The 20,567-nt window shown below is 48.8% G+C and overlaps 1 protein-coding gene across 1 annotated transcript in view; it reads left to right on the top strand.

Moving 5' to 3' along the window:
• Nucleotides 1–20,567, top strand: part of LOC129694371 (pyruvate carboxylase, mitochondrial-like) — a 538,031-nt gene that overhangs the window by 110,406 nt on the left and 407,058 nt on the right. The window contains exon 8 of the mRNA XM_055631071.1: nucleotides 15,854–15,972. Within this exon, the coding sequence (XP_055487046.1) occupies nucleotides 15,854–15,972 (119 nt within the window). The remainder of the gene's footprint in view (nucleotides 1–15,853; nucleotides 15,973–20,567) is intronic.

Below are 20,567 nucleotides of genomic sequence, written 5' to 3' on the forward strand. Positions count from 1 at the left end.
TAAATTCCTCCTCATCTTCTTGCTAAAGGTACGTCCTTTAATTCTGAGGCTATGCCCTCTGGTCCGAGACTCTCCCACCTGAGGAAATATCCCCTCCACCTCCACTGTACCCATGTTTAAAGGAGGCCGCAGCTCTACCCGCTGCTCAACCGTGGCGGGACCAGTCATTCTTGGCGTCGCTCGGGTTTGGAGTTCCGAAATCCTGCATGGGCTCATAAATCACACCAAAGTTGCAAACAATCTTGTTCACATTCACACGGTTGTCAGGGAGGTGAGGTGGAAATGGTAACGGGGGCCACAGTGATGTCGTTGACGTTCTTGGAATGTGTAACGGCAGTAAGAGGCTGGACAGCAGGGTGATCTTATTATCTCAGGGCCACTGAGCCCTGCTATTCAACCATACGAGTCAGCAGACTGGATTTACTGGATAATCTGTGCAAATTAATTCAAAGCTGCTGGTTTATTGAAATTGGCTCCTGCTCTGAATAACTTTGTTTATGGGGAAAACATTCCAACTCATCCATTCTGATGCAGCCCGGTTTTCATCAGGTCATCAGTGATAGGAGCAGAGTTAGGCCATTCGGCCCATCAAGTCTACTCCGCCATTCAATCGCCAATGACATTCTCCTGCCTTCTCCCCATAATTCCTGACGCTCATACTAATCAAGAATCTGTCAATCTCTGCATAAAAAATATCAATTGACTTCAACTCCACTGCCGTCTGTATCAATGACTTCCACAGATTCACCACACTCTGACTAAAGAAATTCCTCCTCATCTCCTTTCTAATGTACGTGGTCTGAGATTCTCCTACTAGTGGAAACATCCTCTCCACATTCACTCTATTCAGGCCTGTCTATAAGGCCTGTCACTAAGGCCTGTCACGAAGACCAGTCACGAAGGCCTGTCACGAAGGCCTGTCATTGAGGCCTGTCACGAAGGCCTGTCACTGAGACCTGTCACTGAGGCCTGTCACTAAGGCCTGTCACTGAGGCCTGTCACTGAGGCCTGTCACTGAGGCCTGTCACTGTCACTGAGGCCTGTCACTGAGGCCTGTCACGAAGGCCTGTCACTGAGGCCTGTCACTGAGGCCTGTCACTGAGGCCTGTCACTAAGGCCTGTCACTGAGGCCTGTCACTGAGGCCTGTCACTGAGGCCTGTCACTGAGGCCTGTCACGAAGACCAGTCACGAAGGCCTGTCACTAAGGCCTGTCACGAAGACCAGTCATGAAGGCCTGCCACTGAGGCCTGTCACTGAGGCCTGTCACTGAGGCCTGTCACTGAGGCCTGTCACTGAGGCCTGTCACTGAGGCCTGTCACTAAGGCCTGTCACTGAGGCCTGTCACTGAGGCCTGTCACTGAGGCCTGTCAGGCCTGTCACGAAGGCCTGTCACTGAGGCCTGTATTTGTTGGAGTTTACTTTAGTTTGTATTGTTGCATGTACTGAGGTACAGTGAAAAGCTTTATGTTGCATGCTATCAAATTGGCGAAAAGATTCTACATGATTACAATCAGGGCATTCGCAGGATAAAAGGTATAACGTTTAGTTCAAGATAAAGTCCAATGAAGCCTGAGTAAAGAACGTCTCCAATCAGATATATGGGAGGTCAGGATCGCTCTCTAGTTGGGGAATGGATAGTTTAGTTGCCTGATATCAACTGGGAGGAAACTTAGAAGGAAGAGGGGGATCTCATTGACACCTCCGGAATAGTGAAAGGCCAAGGTAGAGTGGACGTGGAGAGGATGTTTCCAGTTGTGGGGGAGTCTCGGACCAGAGGGCACAGCCTCAGAATAAAAGGCTGTACCTTTAGAATGGACATGAGGAGGAAATTCCTTAGCCTGAGGGTGGTGAATCAGTGGAATTCATGGCCGCAGACAGCGGTGGAGGCCAAGTCAATGGATGTATTTAAAATGGAGATTGCTAAGTTCTTGATTATAGAGCCATAGAGTCTCCTACAGCATGGAAACAGGCACATCACACCAGCCCAACTTGCCCACACCACCAATCCACACTGGTCCCACCTGCCTGCGTTTGGCCCTTATCCCTCTAAACCTGTCCTATCGATGTATCTGTCTACATTGTTTTAAACCGTTGCGATAATCCCTGCCTCAACTACCTCAGCCAGCAGCTCATATGTGAAAAAGTTACCCCATCAGGTCCCTATTAAATCTTTCCCCTCTCACCTTAAACCTATGCCCACTGGCTCTTGATTCCCCTACTCTGGGAGGGCAAGAGACTCTGTGCACTTACCCAATCTATTCCTCACACGATTTTGATAAGATCAGCCCTCATCCTCCTGCACTCCATGGAATAGTCCCAGCCTGCTCAACCTCTCCCTATAACCCAGGCCCCCGATTAGTAAGGGTGTCAAATAGTTATGGGGAGAAGGCAGGAGATGGAGACTCGATGGGCAAATGGCTTAATTCTGCTCCTGTGTCGTATGATCATCAGAATACACAATCGAGGCCTGACATCCTCCCCATGCCACCTCCACCCTCATGCACAGCCTCCACCCACTGGCTCCATCCTAGCAGCACCATAGTATTGCTGCGCTAACCCACTCACTGCCCATCACCCCATGTTGTTGCTACTCCATAGCAATGAGTAAAAAAGTGCTGGAAGAACTCAGTGGGTCAGGCAGCATCTGCGGAAGAATATTGACTGATGACGTCTCAGGTCGGGACCCATCTCAGTTTAGAGATACGGAGAGGCAACAGGCCCTTCGGCCCACCGAGTCAGTGCCGACCAGCGAATGCCCGGTACACTTTTTCTATGCTACACACTAGGGTCAATTTACCAAAGCCAATTAACCCACAGGGCCTGAAATCTTTGATTCAGTCCACTAGCTCTTTGCTACACACTAGGGTCAATTTACCGAAGCCAATTAACCCACAGGGCCTGAAATCTTTGATTCAGTCCACTAGCTCTTTGCTACACACTAGGGACAATTTACAGAAGCCAATTAACCTACAAACCTGCCAAAGATCAATGAGTCTCTGAGTTTGCTTTTAGACTTTAGAGATACAGTGCGGAAACAGACCCCTTGGGCTCACAGAGGCCGAGGAGCGGATTGCCCTGTACACTAGTTCTATGCTGGACACTAGGGGCAATTTACCGAAACCAATTAACCTATAGACCTTTACATCTTCGGTGGGAGGAAACCGGAGCAGCCGGAGAAAACCCACGCGGTCACAGGGAGAACGTACAAACTCCGTACAGAGAGTCAGGATCGAAGCCGGGTCCCTGGTGCTGTAAAGCAGCAACTCTACCCGTGCGCCACCAAACCGCCCTTCAACTGGGATCCAGACTCTTCTGAGTTCCGTCTTCAGATCGTGGAATCTCCATACGTGAAATCTAACGCCTACTTTGAAGAAGTTCGCCCTCCAGTCCGAAGAGGGTTCCATTCCGAGACGTTGTCTGCCACAGCGACACAGTGGCACAGAGGCAGAGTTGCAGCCTCACAGCGCCAGAGACCCGGGTTCGATCCTGACCACGGGCGCTGTCTGTATGGAGTTTGTACGTTCTCCCCGTGACCGCGTGGGCTTTTTTCAAGATACTCCAGTTTCCCCCAACACTCCAAAGACGTACAGGTTTGTAGGTTAATTGGATTCAGTAAACATGTAACTTGGCCCCAGTGTGTAGGATAGTGCTAGAGTATGGGGTGATCGCTGGTCGTCACAGACTCGGTGGGCTGAAGGGCCTGTTTCCGCACTGTATCTCTAAACTACAAAATTAAACTGAACACATCCTTCCACAGATGCTGCCTGACCTGCCGAGTTCCTCCAGTTTACTGCTCATGATTCCAGCATCTGCAGCCTCTTGTACTTCACACACCTCGCCTAGTATCTCTTCACATCCATGCAACCCCCTCCCACCCCAAACTGAACCGAAACCTTCTTATATATGTACCCTAAACCATTCCCATCCATAACCCTGAACCTTTCCTGTTCATAGACCCTACCCTGGGCCGAGTGGTCTGTTTCTATGCTGTATCTCTAAACTAAACTCACCTTTAAGCAGCTAACTCAAATCAATGGACAGTTAGTTATAAGATCATAAGTGATAGTAGAATTAGGCCACTCGGCCCATCAAGTCTACTCCGCCATCCAATCATGGCTGATCTATCTCTCCTAACCCCATTCTCCTGCCTTCTCCCCATAACCCCTGACACCCGTACTAATCAAAAATCTAGCGATCTCTGCCTTAAAAACATCCACTGACTTGGCCTCTGTGGCAAAGAATTCCACAGATTCACCACCCTCTGACTAAAGAAATTCCTCCTCATTTCCTTACTGAATGAACGTCCTTTAATTCTGAGGCTGTGACCTCTGGTCCTAAACTCTCCCACTAGTGGAAACTTCTACTTATGAGAGAGGAGCTGGCCAAAGTTAACTGGAAAGAGACCTTAGCAGGGATGACAGTGGAACAACAATGGCAGGTATTTCTGGGAATAATACAGAAGGTGCAGGATCAGTTCATTCCAAGGAGGAAGAAAGGTTCTAAGGGGAGTAAGTGGCGACCATGTCTGACAAGGGAAGTCAAGGACAGTATAAAATAAAAGACAAGTTTGTACATATAACATAGCAAAGATGAGCAGGAAGCCAGAGGATTGGGCAACTTTTAAAGAGCAACAGAAGATAACTAAAAAGGCAACACGGGGAGAAAAGATGAAGTAAGCTAGCCAAGAAGCTTCTTGGGATGGGGGCGTGTCTCTAAATAGGCCCTCTGGCCCACCGAGGCCAGGCCGACCAACAATCACTCCCATACATTAGTTTTATCCTACACACTTGGGTTAATTTACAGAAGACAATTAACCGACCAACCTGCACGTCTTTGGAGTGTGGGAGGAAACCGGAGCGCCCGGAGAAAACCCACGCGGTCACGGGGAGAACGTACAAAGTCTGTACAGACAGCACTCGTGGTCAGGATGGAACCCGGGTCTCTGGCGCTGAGAGGCAACAACTCTACCGCTGCCCCACAATTTTTATTAGAAGAAAGACACAAAATACTGGAGTGACGTTTGGTGAGTTACTCCAGCATTTTGCATCTATCTTCATTGTAAACCAGCATCTGCAGTTCCTTCCTACACATTCAGTACATTACTACTTTCTTTACCACTTTGCAGCAGACTGCCATGTCATTCAGAAATTTTCACTGCTGGCTGTGATTGTGTTTGGCCCTTTTATCCCAGATTACTTAACAGCAGGAGAGCTATCTCCCATCGATTATTTTCATGTTCTCAAAATCCCCCTCAGTCTTCTGTACAGCAGAGAATATGATCCTCAATGACTTGATGGTTTCTCCTCGTGTAAGCCAGGGAGCTGTATTAGTGTCGTGGAGAATCTGCACTATATTCCTTTCAAAGCCAGTCGATCTTTGTTGAGCTGACACTATGCTGTAACCTGAGCTTTGTACAGCTGCCGCAGAGCTTCCTCCATATTCTAACAATACTGGGAGAATCGTAAAGTCATGCAGCTTGGAAACAGCCCCTTCGGCCCAATGGCCCATGGACAGGTACATGGATAAGAAAGGTTTACAGGGGTATTGGTCAATTACAGGCAAATGGGACTAGCTTAGATGCCAACCAAGATGCCCATCTCAGCTAGTCGCATTTGCCTATATTTGACCTACTCTACCCCAACGTTTCTACCCTTGCGGAACCCTTGAAATCATTTTCATGTCTCAGGGAACCCCTACATAAAATTATTATATATCTTTATTAATCTCTTTCTTTCTCTTTCATAAACTTTAGACAATAGGTGCAGCAGTAGGCCATTCGGCCATTCAAGCCAGCACCACCATTCAATGTGATCATGGCTGATCATCCACAATCAGTTCCTGCCTTCTCCCCATATCCCCTGACTCTGCTATCTTTAAGAGCCCTATCCAGCTCTCTCTTGCAAGTATCCACCGCTTTCTGAGGCAGAGAATTCCACAGACTCACCACTCTCTGTGTGAAAACGTGTTTCCTCATCTAAATGGCTTACCCCTTATTCATAAACTGTGGCCCCTGGTTCTGGACTCCCCCAACATCGGGAACATGTTTCCGGCCTCTAGCGTGTCCAAACCCCTAATAATGTTATATGTTTCAATAAGATACCCTCTCATCCTTCTAAATTCCAGAGTATACAAGCCCAGCCGCTCCATTCTCTCAGCATATGACAGTCCCGCCATTCCGGGAATTAACCTTGTGAAGTTCATAAGACAAACATAATATGTTTTTCTGATAACTGGTTTAAGCAAAAAATAACTTACGTTTTTCTCAGGTTTATTGACAATGCAAAAAAAAAAAAAAACTGAAATCAAACTGCTTGTTCAAAACTGAAGTAAATAAAGGCAAACAGAAGAACTAGAGAGAGGAGGAGAGTGAGAGAGAGAGAGAGAGAACAACACACATAAACTTTTCATAAACGAACAGAAACAGCCTATTTATCACTATTTTTCTCGGAGCCCCTAGCGACCTCTCGTGGAACTCTAGTGTTCCGGGGAAGCCCGGTTGAGAAACGCTGCTCTAGCCTTTCACATCCATGTACCTGTCCAAATTTATTTTAATTGTTGTCATAATACCCACGGGCAAACGTTGCCCCTCAGCAAAACGGTGAAAAACTTGGATTGCGGGCTATTCTGCTTAGTTTAGTTTAGTTTAGTTTCGAGATACAGCGCTGGAACTGGCCCTTCGGCCCACCGAGTCCGTACCGACCAGCGATCCCCGCACACTAACACTATCCCACACCCACCAGGGACAATTTGCATTTCTACCAAGCCGATTAACGTACAAACCTGTACGTCTTTAGAGTGTGGGAGGAAACTGAAGATCTCGGAGAAAACACACGCAGTCACGGGGAGAATTTACAAACTCGATACAGACAGCGCCCGTAGTCCGGATCGAAACCGGGTCTCTGGCGCTGTGAAGCAACTACTCTACCGCTGTGCCACCATGCTGCCTTAATATGTCAATTGATATTGTACATGAGTTGTGGAATCATACAGCATGCAAACAGGCCCTTCCGTGCAACCCATCCATTTGGACCAAGATGCCCAATCTAAGCTTGCTCCATTTGCCTGCATGTGGTCCCTATTTCTTTAAAACGTTCCTATCCAGGTAGTTGTCCAAACAACCAGACCCAAGAAGGGTCTCACAAATTGCTGGAGTAACTCAGCGGGTCAGGCTGCATCTTGATAAAATGAATAAGGAATAGGTGACGTTTCGGGTCGGGACCCTTCTTCAGACTGGGTTTCGACCCAAAACGTCACCTGTTCCTTATCCCCAGGGATGCTGCCTGACCCGCTGATTTACTACAGCATTTTGTGTCTCCTGGACCAAATGTACCTGCCTCAACTACCTCCTCCGGCAGCTTGTTCCATGTACACACCACCCTCTGTGTGAAAAAGTTGCCCCTCAAATCCCTATCTTTCCTCTCTCACCTTAACCCTATACCCTCTAGTTCTTGATTTCCCTACTCTGGGTAAAAGACAGTGCCTAGAGATACAGCGCAGAAACAGGCCCTTCAGCCCACCGTGTCCGTGCTGACCAGCGATCCCCGCACATTAACACCATCCTACACCCACTAGGGACAATTTGTACATTTTCCAAACCAATCACCCTACAAACCTGTACGTCTTTGGAGTGTGGGAGGAAACCGAAGATCTGGGAGAAATACCCACGCAGGTCACGGGGAGAACGTAAAACTCAGTAAAGACAGCACCCGTAGTCGGGATGGAACCCGGGTCTCCGGCGCTGCATTCGCTGTACGTCAGTAACTCTACCACTGCGCCACCGTGACCGCCCAAATTGTATTTGATTTTTTCCATCCTGGGAGAAAGGTTCTGACTGTCTACCTAATCTATGTCTCTGATGATCTTATACACTTCTGAGTGGCAAACAATGCCCCCTAATGTGCAGGGAATGGATAAAAATGTAGGATAACATAGAACTAGTGTGAAGGGGCGATCAGTGGTTGGTGTGGACTCAGTTTGCAGAGGGACCTGTTTGCATCCTGCATCTTTCAATCTATCACGCATGTAGATGAATTGGGCCAAAGGGCCTGTTTTCAGGCTATACGATTCTACAGATTGTACAGTCTACAGTCTGACGGGGTGGCACGGTGGCGCAGCCTGACAGCACCAGAGACCCGGGTTCAATCCTGACCAAGGGGTGCTGTCTGTGCGGAGTTTGTACGTTCTCTCCGTGACCTGCGTGGGTTTCCTCCGGGTGCTCAGGTTTCCGCTCACACTCCAAAGACGTACAGGTTTGTAGGTTGATTGGCTGTCGTAAATATGGTAAATTGTCCCTAATGTGTGTGGGGTAGTGTCAGTGTGCGGGGATCGCTGGTCAGTGTGGACTCGAGGGGCTGAAAGGCCCGTTTCCACGCTGTATCTCTAAACTAAACTAAAGCGCGCAAAGCCAACATGGACAAGATTGGATTCAACCATTGAACGCAAACTGTGAGGCAGCTACTCTACCAGCAGTGCCTCAGTGCTGCTTTCAATACATTAATGGGTCATAAATGGGTCATTTGCCCAGAAGAAGCGGATAATCCATTATCTGGAACAAGCTGCTGGCCAGAGGAAGCTATAGATGCGGATATAATTACCACTTTCAAAAGACATTGGAACAGATTGGACGGGTGGCACAATGGCACAGCTGGGAGAGCCAATGCCGTGGGTCGATCCTTAACCTTGGGTCCACTCTGTGCACTCTCTCCCTGTGACCACATGGGTTTCCTCCCATATCCCAAAGACGTGCAGATTTGCAGGTTAATTGGCCCTTTGTGAAATTGCCCCCTACTGTATTGGGAGTGGTTACGAAAGCGGCAATACGCAGAACTAGTGTGAACGGGTGTTTGATGATCAGCATGATGGGCTGAATGGCCTGTTTCCGTGCTGTACAGATGGATAGGAAGGGTTATGGGTCAAATGGTGGCAAATTACTTTTTTGTTATAGTTTAGAGATGGGAAATGCGGCCTTTATTACCCCATATACTAACACTATCCTACATACGAGGGACAATTTACAATATTAACCTACAAACCTGTACATCTGTGGAGTGTGGGGGGAAACCGGAGCATCTGGAGAAAACCCACGTGGTCACAAGGAGAACGTACAAACACTTTACAGACAGCATCCGCAGTCAAGATTGAACCCGGGTCTCTACCGCTGCACCACTGAGTCACCCTAGCTAAGAATGCCAAATTGGTCAGCATGGATAAGGTGGGCCGAAGGGCCTGATTCCCTGCTGTACATGGGCACCATGTTTTAGGAAAGATGTTGTGAAGATGGAAAGGGTGCAGGGAACATTTATAAGAATGTTGCCGGGACTCAAGGGTCGGAGCTACAGGAAGCGGTTGAGCAGACTGGGACTATTCCCTGGAGCGCAGGAGGATGAGGGGTGATCTTATAGAAGTCAAGTCACTTTTAGTCACTTTTATTTCTATAGCACATTTAAAAAAACAACTCTCGTTGACCAAAGTGCTTTACATTGGCAGAGGTACTAACATTATACAACATTGGTTCATAGATTAAGTACATACATCAATACATACATATAGCCGTCCCTCAGAGGACGTCAAGAAAGGCTTGAGAGTAAAGATGAGTTTTAAGTCTCAAAAGAGTTGATGGAGGGGGCAGTTCTGATGGGAAGAGGGATCCTGTTCCACAATCTAGCAGCTGCAACCGCAAAGGTGCGGTCGCCCCTGAGCTTATGCCTAGACAGTTGGCAACTCTATTCAGCAGAGACATCGTGGATCTGTTCCAAGCTCATCCAAGGCTTAGTTGGACTTAGAGTGACTGTATTTCAAATGAGCCAGAGAGGAGATGATTGGGACTTCCCTGTCAGTATGTTCAGTAACCCCAAGTCGGCCGATCTGAGGGACCTGGAGGTGGGTAAGCAGACTTTTGATGTAGGTGGGGGCTTTGTAAATTTATTCGGAACCGCACAGGGAGCCAGTGGAGAGAGGCCAGAATCAGGGTGATGTGGTCCCTTTTTCGGGTGCCCATCAGGAGTCTCACTGCGGCGTTTTGGACCATTTGCAGGCGGGACTGGGATGATTGGCTGATGCCAGTGTAATATAAGTGCATAGAAATGTATAAAATCACGACAATAGATTTGGTGGAGTCACAGAGTCTCTTACCCAGATTGAGAATGAGTTGGCATAGGTTTAAGGTGAAGAGGGAAAGTTTTTATAGGAATCTGAAGGGTAACTTTTTCACGCAAAGCGTGGTGGGTGTATGGAACGAGCTGCCAGAGGAGGTAGGGACTATCGCAACGTTTAAGAAGCAATTAGACAGGTACATGGGTAGGACAGGTTTAGAGGGATATTGGCCAAACACAGGCAGGTGGGACTAGTGTAGCTGGGACATGTTGGTCAGTGTTGGCATGTTGGGCCGAAGGGCCTGTTTCCACATTGTATGACTCTACAGCTGTAAATGTAGAGCATGCGGTGGACAGCTCCATGTAAACGCTGTACAAGATTAATCCCAGCTCTTACAGCAAAGCAGTGGCTGACAGTGAAGTCCCAATCATCTCCTGGCTGGCTCATTTGAAATACAGTCACTCTAAGTCCAACTAAGCCTTGGATGAGCTTGGAACAGATCCACGATGTCTCTGCTGAATAGAGTTGCCAACTATTCCGTATTAGGCGAGACATCCCGTATATTGGGCTAAATTGGTTTGTCCCGTACAGGACCGCCCTTGTCCCATATTTGACTGCTACTACTCGGGTCGAGGGGACTGTCGGGTCGGAGCGCCATGTCCGGCCCCGCCTCACCCGTCCCGATGTAGTGCAGCCCATGGAGTGCAGCAGCAGCAGCAGCAGCGCCTCACCCGTGGCCCTGTCGGTCGCCACCGCTGCCAGCTGTCCGGCCTTCGGACCTTCGCTTACCGCCGACACCACTAATCGGCTCATGAGTTGGACGAGGCGCCGGACTTTGCGCGCGACCTCACGCGGCCCGGGCCAAAACTCCTCAGCTGGCCCGCCGGCTGGGCTTTGCGTGCAGTCCAGCACCCAGGCCAACTCGTCATTCACCCATCCACGGCCTAGTCGCTCAATGAATTGGCGTGGGGAATTTGTCCCGTATTTTGCCCTTTTGTCCCTTGTTTGGGAGTGAGAAAGTTGGCCACCCTACTGCTGAACATGATGCTCATCTCCTCTGCCTGAACGTGATCCATTCCCTTCATATCCATCTCATAGAGTCAGGGAGTCACACAGCATGGAAGCAGGCCCTTCAGCCCAACCTGCTCACACCAGCCATCTACACTAGTCCCACCTGCTCGCGTTTGGCCCACATTTGGCGACTATCCATGTACCTGTCTAAATGTTTCTTAAAAGTTGCTGCACACTTGAGACAATTTGCTATTTTTTTACTGAAACCAGTTAATCCTACAAACCTGTACGCCTTTGGAACTTGGGAGAAAACTGGAGACAATTTTTGTTACCAAAGCTCCCGGAGAACACATATAGAGAAATTGTGTAAACTCCGTACATACAGCACCCGTGGTCAGGATCGAACCCGGATCTCTGGCGCTGTGAGGCAGTAACTCTGCCACTGTGCCTCTTCCTGTAGATCAGGCCCTCGAGTCCTGGCAACATCCCCGTAAATCCTGTCTGCACCCTTTCCAGCTTTACGACATCTTTCCAAGAGCAGGGTGACCAAAACTGAAGGCGATTGATCCTCCAGTCAGAAGCCTGCAGTTCTCTTTCACCTCGCTGTGTGGAGCAGAGGATTATTCTCCCTGGTGTTCAGTCCTGCTGCATCGAGAATCTGCTCCTTGCCACTAGATGGGAGTGTGGTCCAAACAAATAAAATCAAACCTGCAATGTATACTAGCGCACAGTGAAAACGCAGAGAGGGGATGGTGGGAGAGTACCAGCTCACTGAACATAGAGCAGTACAGCACAGGAACAGGCCCTTCGGCCCATAATGTCCGTGCTGTACACGATGCCAAGATCAACTCTCACCTGCCTGTAAATTCATATCCCTCCGCTCCCTGCATATCCATGTGCCTGTTCAAGAGTCTCTTCAACGCCACTATGGCATCAGCTTTCACCACCACCCCCGACAACAGGTTCTACCCTCCCTGGAACTCACTTTAGTCAGGATTGGACCTGGGTCTCTGGTGCTGTATGGCAGCAACTCTACCGCTGCACCACCAGCTGTGCCACCATACTGCCTATTTGTCTTTGTTGAATTGTTGATTGTGAATGATACAGCAGGGAAACAGGCCCTTCGGCCCACCGAGTCCATGCCAGCCATCGATCGCCCGTTCACACAAGGTCTATGTTATCCCAGTAGCTCATCCACTCCCTGAATACCAGGGACAGTTTTACCGGGGGACAATTGATCTGCAAACCCACACGTCTTTGGGATGTGGGAGGAAACCTGAGCACCCGGAGGAAACCCACGCGATCACAGGGAGAACGTGCAAACTCCACACAAACACACACACACACACACACACACACAGACAGCGCCCGAGGTCAGGATCGATCCCGGGCCTTTGGCAATATGAATCAGAAGATCGAACGCTGGTCTCTGGCACTTTGCCGCCCTCCGTGTTGCTGTAAATAGAGTGAGTGAGTGTAGAGAGGATGTTTCCACTAGTGGCAGAGTCTAGGACCGGAGGTCATGGCCTCAGAATTAAAGGACATTCCTTTAGGAAGGAGATGAGGAAGAATTTCTTGTCAGAGGGTGGTGGATCTGTGCAATTCATTGCCACAGAAGGATGTGGAGGCCAAGTCAAAGGGTATTTTGTCAGGCAGAGATAGATAGGTTCTTGATTAGTATCAGGGGTTAGTATCAGGGGTTATGGGGGGAAGGCAGGAGAATGGGGTTAGGAGGCAAAGATATGTCAACCACCATTGAATGGCTGGATAGACGATGGGCTGAATGGCCTAATTCTGCTCCTATCACATGACCTTATGAATCTGTGGGAAGTTGAATGTATTGTTGGGAGAATACATTGTGTTAGGTGGAGACACAAGAGACTGCAAAAATACAAAGTGCTGGAGAAACTCAGCGGGTCAGGCAGCATCTGTGGTGGAAATAGACTGACGACTACCTCCTCTGACAGCTTGGTAGACAAGAATGCGGGTGAGGCAGTATCTATGGAGCGAAGGAAGTAGGCGACGTTTCGGGTCGAGAACTTTCTTCAGACTGATGTGAGTGGGGGGCAGAAGGAAGAAAGGAAGAGGCGGAGACAGTGGACAGTGGACTGTGGGTGAGCTGGGAAGGGGGGGGGGAACGAAGGAGAAAGCAGGGACTACCTGAAATTGGAGGTCAATGTTCATACCATGTTCAAACCTGTTAGTCTGTGTCCAAGATGGCTGTCGGAAGGGAGAGTGGACGCTGGCACGCTTTAGCTGCCGCTGCTCTCTCTGCACATTGTGTTTTTGATTTTTGTTGTCTTTGGATTGAATTCTGTTTTTAATTTGTGTTTCTGTGATGTCTTTATTATTTATTTTATTCTGATTATATGTTTTATTATTCTTGTTAATCTCTGTAAGGTGTCCTTGAGATTTCTGAAAGGCGCCCAAAAATAAAATGTGTTATTGTTATTATTATTATTATTATTATAACGCTGGGGTGTAAACTGCCCAAGCGAAATATGAGGTGCTGTTCCTGCAATTTATGGTGGGCCTCATTCTGGCCATGGAGGAGGCCCAGGACAGAAAGGTCAGATTGGGAATGAGAGGGGGAGTTGAAGTGCTGAGCCACCGGGAGATCAGGTTGGTTAGTGCGGACCGAGCGGAGGTGTTGGGCGAAGCGATCGCCAAGCCTACGCTTGGTCTCACCGATGTAGAGCAGCTGACACCTAGAGCAGCAGATGCAATAGATGAGGTTGGAGGAGGTGCAGGTGAACCTCTGCCACACCTGGAACGACTGCTTGGGTCCTTGAATGGAGTCAAGGGGGGAGGTAAAGCGACAAGTGTAGCATTTCCTGCGGTTGGAAGGGAAAGTGCCCGGAGAGGGGGTGGTTTGGGTGGGAAGGGACCAGGGAGTTACGGAGGGAGCGGTCTCTGCGGAAAGCAGACAAGGGGAGGAGATGGGAAGATGTGGCCAATGGTGGGATCCCATTGGAGGTGGCGAAAATGTCGGAGGATTTTTTGATGTTTGTGACGGCTGGTGGGGTGGAAGGTGAGGACAAGGGGAACTCTGTCCTTGTTACGAGTGCGGGGATGGGGAATGCGAGGAGAGTTATGGGGTATAGAAGAGACCCTGGTGAGAGCCCCATCTATAGTAGAAGAGGGGAACCCCCGTTCCCTGAAGAATGAGGACATTTCTGATGCCCTGGTATGGAACACCTCATCCTGGGAGCAGATGCGGCGTAGTCAGAGGAATTGGGAGTTGGAGGATGGAGTCCTTACAGGAAGCAGTGTGGGAAGAATAGCCATGGGAGTCCTCTGGCAGCTTGTTCCATTCACCCACCCAAAAGTTACCCCTCAGATTCCTATTAAATCTATTCACCTTAAACATATGTCCTCTGGTCCTCGATTTCCCTACTCTGGGCAGGAGACTCTGTGTGTCTACCCGATCTATTCCTCTCATGATTGTATACACCTCTGTAAGATCACCCCTCATCCTCCTGCGCTCCAGAGAATAGAGTCCCAGCCTGCTGAACCTCTCCCTGGAGCTTAGACCCTCTAGACCTGGAAACATCCTTGTAAATCTTCCCTGCGTGCACCCTTTCCAGTTTGACAACCTACTCAGTGAATGTTGAAGTTTTTGGATAGGCACGTGGAAATGCAGGGAATGGAGGGATATGGACCACGTGCAGGCTGTGGAGATCAGTTAAACTTGCATCGCATTCAGCATGGGCATTGTGGACCCACGGATCTATGAGATTCCTCCCCCTCATCCTTCTATACTCCAGCGAGTGCAGGCCCAGCCGTCGAACGGTCATCATATATTGCCCCCAATCGACCCGGGATATTTCTCACATTGCAGTTGTTTCAGACGTTGGTGAGGCCGCATTTCGAGTATTGTGTTCAGTTCTGGGCACCATGTTACAGGACAGACTTTGTCAAGGGGAGATTTACGAGGATGTTGCCAGGACTCGAGGGTCTGAGCTATAGAGAGAGGTTGAATAGGCTGGGAATCTATTCCTTGGAGCACAGGTGATCTTATAGAGGTGTGTAAAATCATGAGAGGAATAGATCGGGTAGACGCACAGGATCTCTTGCCCAGAGTAGGGGAATCGAGAACCAGAGGCCATTGGTTTATGCTGAAGGAGGATAGATTGAATAGGAGTCTGAGGGGTAACTTTATGGAACAAGCTGCCGCAGGAGGTAGTTGAGGCAGGTACGATTGCAACGTTTAAGAAACAATTAGACAGGTACATGGATAGGACATGTTTGGAGGGATATGGGCCAAACGCAGGCTGGTGGGACTAGTGTAGATGGGAGATGTTGGTCGGTGCCGGCAAGTTGGGACGAAGGGCCTGTTTCCCTGCTGTATCACTCTATGACCTCCTGTGGACCGTATCCAATGCCAGCAGCTCCTTTTCCATGCTACATCTTTTAAAATAAACCCATGACCAGGGCGTCACGGTGGCACAGCGGTGGAGTTGCTGCCTTACCGCGCCAGAGACTAGGGTTCGATCCCGACCACGGGTGCTGTCTGTACGGAGTTTGGGCGTTCTCCCCGGGCCATGCGTGGGTTTTCTCCGAGATCTTTGGTTTCCTCCCCCACTCCAAAGGCCTGCGGGTTAACCAGCTCGGTAGTAAATGCTAACCGCCCCAAGTTGGTTAATGTTGGTCGGCGCGGACCCGGTGTTGCCGAGCCAGTATAAGCTGGACCAGAATGGACTGCAGCAAAATCCATCCTCTGTTTTGTTTCTGTTTGCCCCCGCTCAGGTGGGCTACGAGAACGCGGGCACGGTGGAATTTCTCATCGACAAGCACGGCAAGCACTTTTTCATCGAGGTCAACTCCAGGCTTCAAGTAGAGCACACGGTGACGGAGGAAATCACGGAGTAAGTGGCGCGTGGCGCGTGGCTAATTTACGCTAACGGGGGGGGGGCGGGGAACAGGGCGAGCGTTTTGGATGGAGTTAACGAGGTGATTGTATCAGCATGAGCCACTCGTGGAAACAGATTCTGTGATCATAGTGCAGCAACAATCTACTGCAGCATATATCTCCTGGGAAAATCCAGCGACCAGCATTGCTGCTCTGGCATTTTGCTTTTCCTTTGCAAGTGTCTTTATTTTTCCATAACTCTTCCCCAAGAATTGAGCATTTTTGCTCTCAGGCAAAGCACAAGCACAGAAGTGGGAATTTATTTCCCTGTTTAGGTGATAAACATTTAATTATATGCTGTGATTTTCCTCTCTCTCTCTCCCTCTCCCTCTCTCTCGTGTTCTCTCCTCCTTCCATTGTCTGCTGAATGAACAGTATTCCACCCGGCGACAAATGGAGCTGTCAGCTTCATAGCTCGCGTGTTTGCCTGTTCTGACTTATTAAGCCGCCTGTACAAATTTGCAAATTAGTCCGCGTGTCGGCAAATCCGTTACATTTTTGCAGTCAATGAATCACTTGCCTTTTAAAAGTTTACCAAGACGGGTTCGGCTGCACGCTCGCTATTTCTAGCAAGGTGGGCGTCAGGACTTGTTTTTTAATCAGTCTCGGGGTCCAGCGGTTAGTTTCAAGCCTTCTTTATTCACAGCTTGCAGTTCTTAAGTTATAGGAGCAGAATTAGGCCATTCGACCCATCGAGTCCACTCCGCCATTCAATCATGGCTGATCTATCTCTCCCTCTCAACCCCATTCTCCTGCCTTCTCCCTGTAACCTTTGACGCCTTTACTAATCAAGAACCTGGTTCGTAGTTTCTAGTAGCAGAATTAGGCCATTCAGCCCATCGAGTCTACTCCATCATTCAATCACGACTGATCTGTCTTCCCCTTCTCAACCCCATTCTCCCGCCTTCTCCCCATAACCTCTGACCCCCCCTACCAATCAAGAATCTATCAATCTCCACCTTAAAAATATCCATTTACTTGGCCTCCACAGCCGTCTGTGGCAGTGAATTTCATAGATTCACCACCCTCTGACTAAATAAATTCCTCCTCATCTCCTTTCTAAAGGTACGCCCTTTTATTCTGAGGCTGTGGCCTCTGGTCCTAGACTCTCCCACTAGTGGAAACATCATCTCTGCGTCCACTCTATCCAGGCCTTTCACTACTCTGTAAGTTTGAGGTCCACCCCACCCCCATCGTTCTAGACGCCGATAGCCGTCCACTCATCCCTGGGATACCCCTCGTAAACCTCCTCCGGACCCGTCCCAGCGCCAGGGCGTTTTTCCTCAGATAGGGGGGCCCAAAACCGCTCACAATGCCCCAAACACGGTCAGACCAGTGCCTCAAGGAGCCTCAGCGTTACATCCCTGTTGTGACATATCCCGGAAACAGGAGACAAATCCAGTAAGATAAACTAAAAATCTACGGGAAAAAAACTGCTGCATGGGCTTTCTTACCTACACAAGATAATTAGACTATCAATCTCAGCGGAACTTCACAATGGCTGTTGTGTTCTTTCCTTATCAGTCCTGAGTGCTTTGGAGTGTTTTTGTCATACGTCCTGAAACGGAACAATGACATTCTTATTTGAAGCAGCACGATAGATCCGTAAACATATATCATAAGTTCATACGGCATTCGGCATAGGAGCAGAAATAGGCCATTCAGCCCATCGAGTCTACTCCGCCATTCAATCATGGCCGATCTATCTTTCCCTCTGAACCCCATTCTCCCACCTTCTCCCCGTAACTAACCCTTGATGCCCTCACAATTGAAGAATCTGTCAATGCCCAATGTTGGCCTCCACTGCGGCCTAGTACTCTATAAACAGCATAGTAAACAACCAAAAAGTGCAGTTTCTACATATATATATAAAAACAGAAACAAAGCATTATCGTGCAAAGACCAGATCAATGCCCCAAGTCTATGTATTGGCAACCTTATTTGGAGGTTGTAGTGTTTAAAAGAGTCAAGAGTTTTTTATTGTTATATGTCCCAGATAGAATAATGAAATTCTTACTTGCAGCAGCACAGCAGAATATGTTAACATAGTACTCTGTCACTGATCAGTTACTGAAAGGCAGCATGCAGGTACAGCAGGCAGTGAAGCAAGCTAATACATGTTGGCCTTCATTGCGAGAGGCGTTGAGTATTGGAGCAAGGAGGTCCTACTGCATTTGCACAGGGCTCTGGTGAGACCACACCTGGAGTAATGTGTGCAGTTTTTGGCCTCCTAATTTGAGGAAGGACATTCTTGCTATTGAGGGAGTGCAGCGAAGGTTCACGAGTCGGGGGGCTGACATATGATGAAAGAAGGGGTCAACTGGGCTTGTGTTGACTGTAATTCAGAAGGATAAGAGGGGATCTTATAGAAACATATAAAGTTCTTGAAAGATTGGACAGGCGAGATGCAGGAAAAATGTTACACATGTTGGGGGAGTCCAGGACCAGGGGTCACAGTTTACGAATAAGGGATAGGCTATTTAGGACTGAGATGAGGAAAATCGTTTTCAGCCCGAAAGTTGTGAATTCTCTGCCACAGAAGGCAGTGGAGGCCGATTCACTGGATGTTTTCAAGAGAGAGTTAGATTTAGCTCTTGGGGCTAATGGAATCAAGGGATATGGGGAGAAGGCAGGAACGGGGTACTGATTGTGGATGATCAGCCATGATTATATTGAATGACGGTGCTGACTCAAAGGGCCGAATGGCCTACACCTGCGTCTATTATCTATGTTTGTTTCTGTTTTTACAATATAATAAACGAGAGGATAGTTCAGTGTGTGTGTATGTAAACACACACACTACATATACATACACATAACAAACAATAATAGTGCAAAAAGACTAAACCAATGCCCCCAAGTCTATGTAGTTCAGAGCTTATTTGGAGGTTTTGGTGGTTGTGGGGAAGAAGCTGCTCCTGAACCTGGACGTTACAGTTTTCAGGCTCCTGTACCTTCTCCCCGATGGCAGGGGTGAAACGAGAGCATGGCCAGGGTGGTGTAGGTCTCTGGCGATGCTGGCTGCCATTTTGTGAGGCAGCGACTCCTGTAGATCCCTTCTATGGTGGGGAGGTGAGTACCCGCAATGGACCAGGCCGCCGCATGTTACAATCTTCTTTGTTCCTGGACATTTGTGTTGCTGAACTAGGCCATGACGCACTCCTGTACTCCTAGATCCCTCTGGTCTGCAACACTCTCCAGAGCCATACCGTTCACTGTGTCGGTTCTGCCCATGTTCGTGCTCCCAAAATCCAACACCTCACATCTCTCTGGATTCAATTCCATCAACCTTTCCTCAACCGGTCAAGATCCTGCTGCAATTGTTTTTAAGCTATCTACAATACCACCCACTTTAGTGTTATCTGCAAACTTGCTAACCATGCCTTGTACATTCTCATCGAAATCATGAGGTCATAAGTGATAATAGAATTAGGCCATTTGGCCCATCAAGTCTACTCCGCCATTCAATCATGGCTGATCTATCTCTCCCCCCTAACCCCATTCTCCCCATAACCTCGGAAACTTATGCTAATCAAGAATCTATCTCTGCCTTAAAAATATCCACTGACACGGAGAAAGAAGACAAATGGCAACGGGTCCAGCATCGAACCCTGAGGCACCACTGGTCACAGGCCTCCAGTCCATATCCAGTTGGCCAGCTCTCCCTCGAACCTATCTGTTCTAAAGTGGTTCAGTGGCCCATCTAGTAGAGCTGCTGCCAGTGACCCGGGTCCAATCTCGACCTCGGGTGTTATCTGTCTGTCTGTGTGGAGTTTGCACGTTCTCCCTGTGACTGCAAAGGGTTTCCTCTGGGTGCTCCAGCTTCCTCCCACATTCCCACATTCCCAAAGCCGTGCTAATTGGCCCCCCCAGTGTGTAGGGAGGGAGCGGCTGAGAAAGTGGGAAAACATCGAACTAGTGAGAACGGACGATCGATGGGTCGGCATGGACTTGGTGGGCCGAATGGCCCTGTTTCTCCAAATTAAACTAAACTAAACCCTCAAGGCCAGGCTACCTTGCGGGACCGTGGCAAAGGCTTTGCTAAAATGTTGAGAAACAGATTCAATGGTGACATTTAATAAAAGAGCTCACCTCAACTTGCCTCCAGTCCTATTGTCAACCAGCTTGAATCTGTGTTCTCTGGTTTTGTCCAAAAATCAATCTTAAATTATACAGAGATTTCTTGGATTGAGGCCCAGAGTTTAATGCTGGTATCACACAAACTGTCCTCTACGTCCAGTGGAATAATTCCAACTATTCATCACCACAGGGCGGCACGGTGGCACAGCGGTAGAGTTGCTGCCTAATGCCCCTGTCCCACTTAGGAAACCTGAACGGAAACCTCTGGAGACTTTGCGCCCCACCCAAGGTTTCCGTGCGGTTCTGGAGGTTGCAGGTGGTTGCCGGAGGTTGCAGGTAGTGGAAGCAGGTAGGGAGACTGACAAAAACCTCCGGGAACCGCACGGAAACCGCAAGGGGCGCAAAGTCTTCAGAGGTTTCTGTTCAGGTTTCCTAAGTGGGACAGGGGCATTATTACAGCGCTTGCAGCGC

The sequence above is a fragment of the Leucoraja erinacea genome, unplaced genomic scaffold (genome assembly GCF_028641065.1).
Source record: "Leucoraja erinacea ecotype New England unplaced genomic scaffold, Leri_hhj_1 Leri_63S, whole genome shotgun sequence".
NCBI classification, from domain to species: Eukaryota; Metazoa; Chordata; class Chondrichthyes; order Rajiformes; family Rajidae; genus Leucoraja; species Leucoraja erinaceus.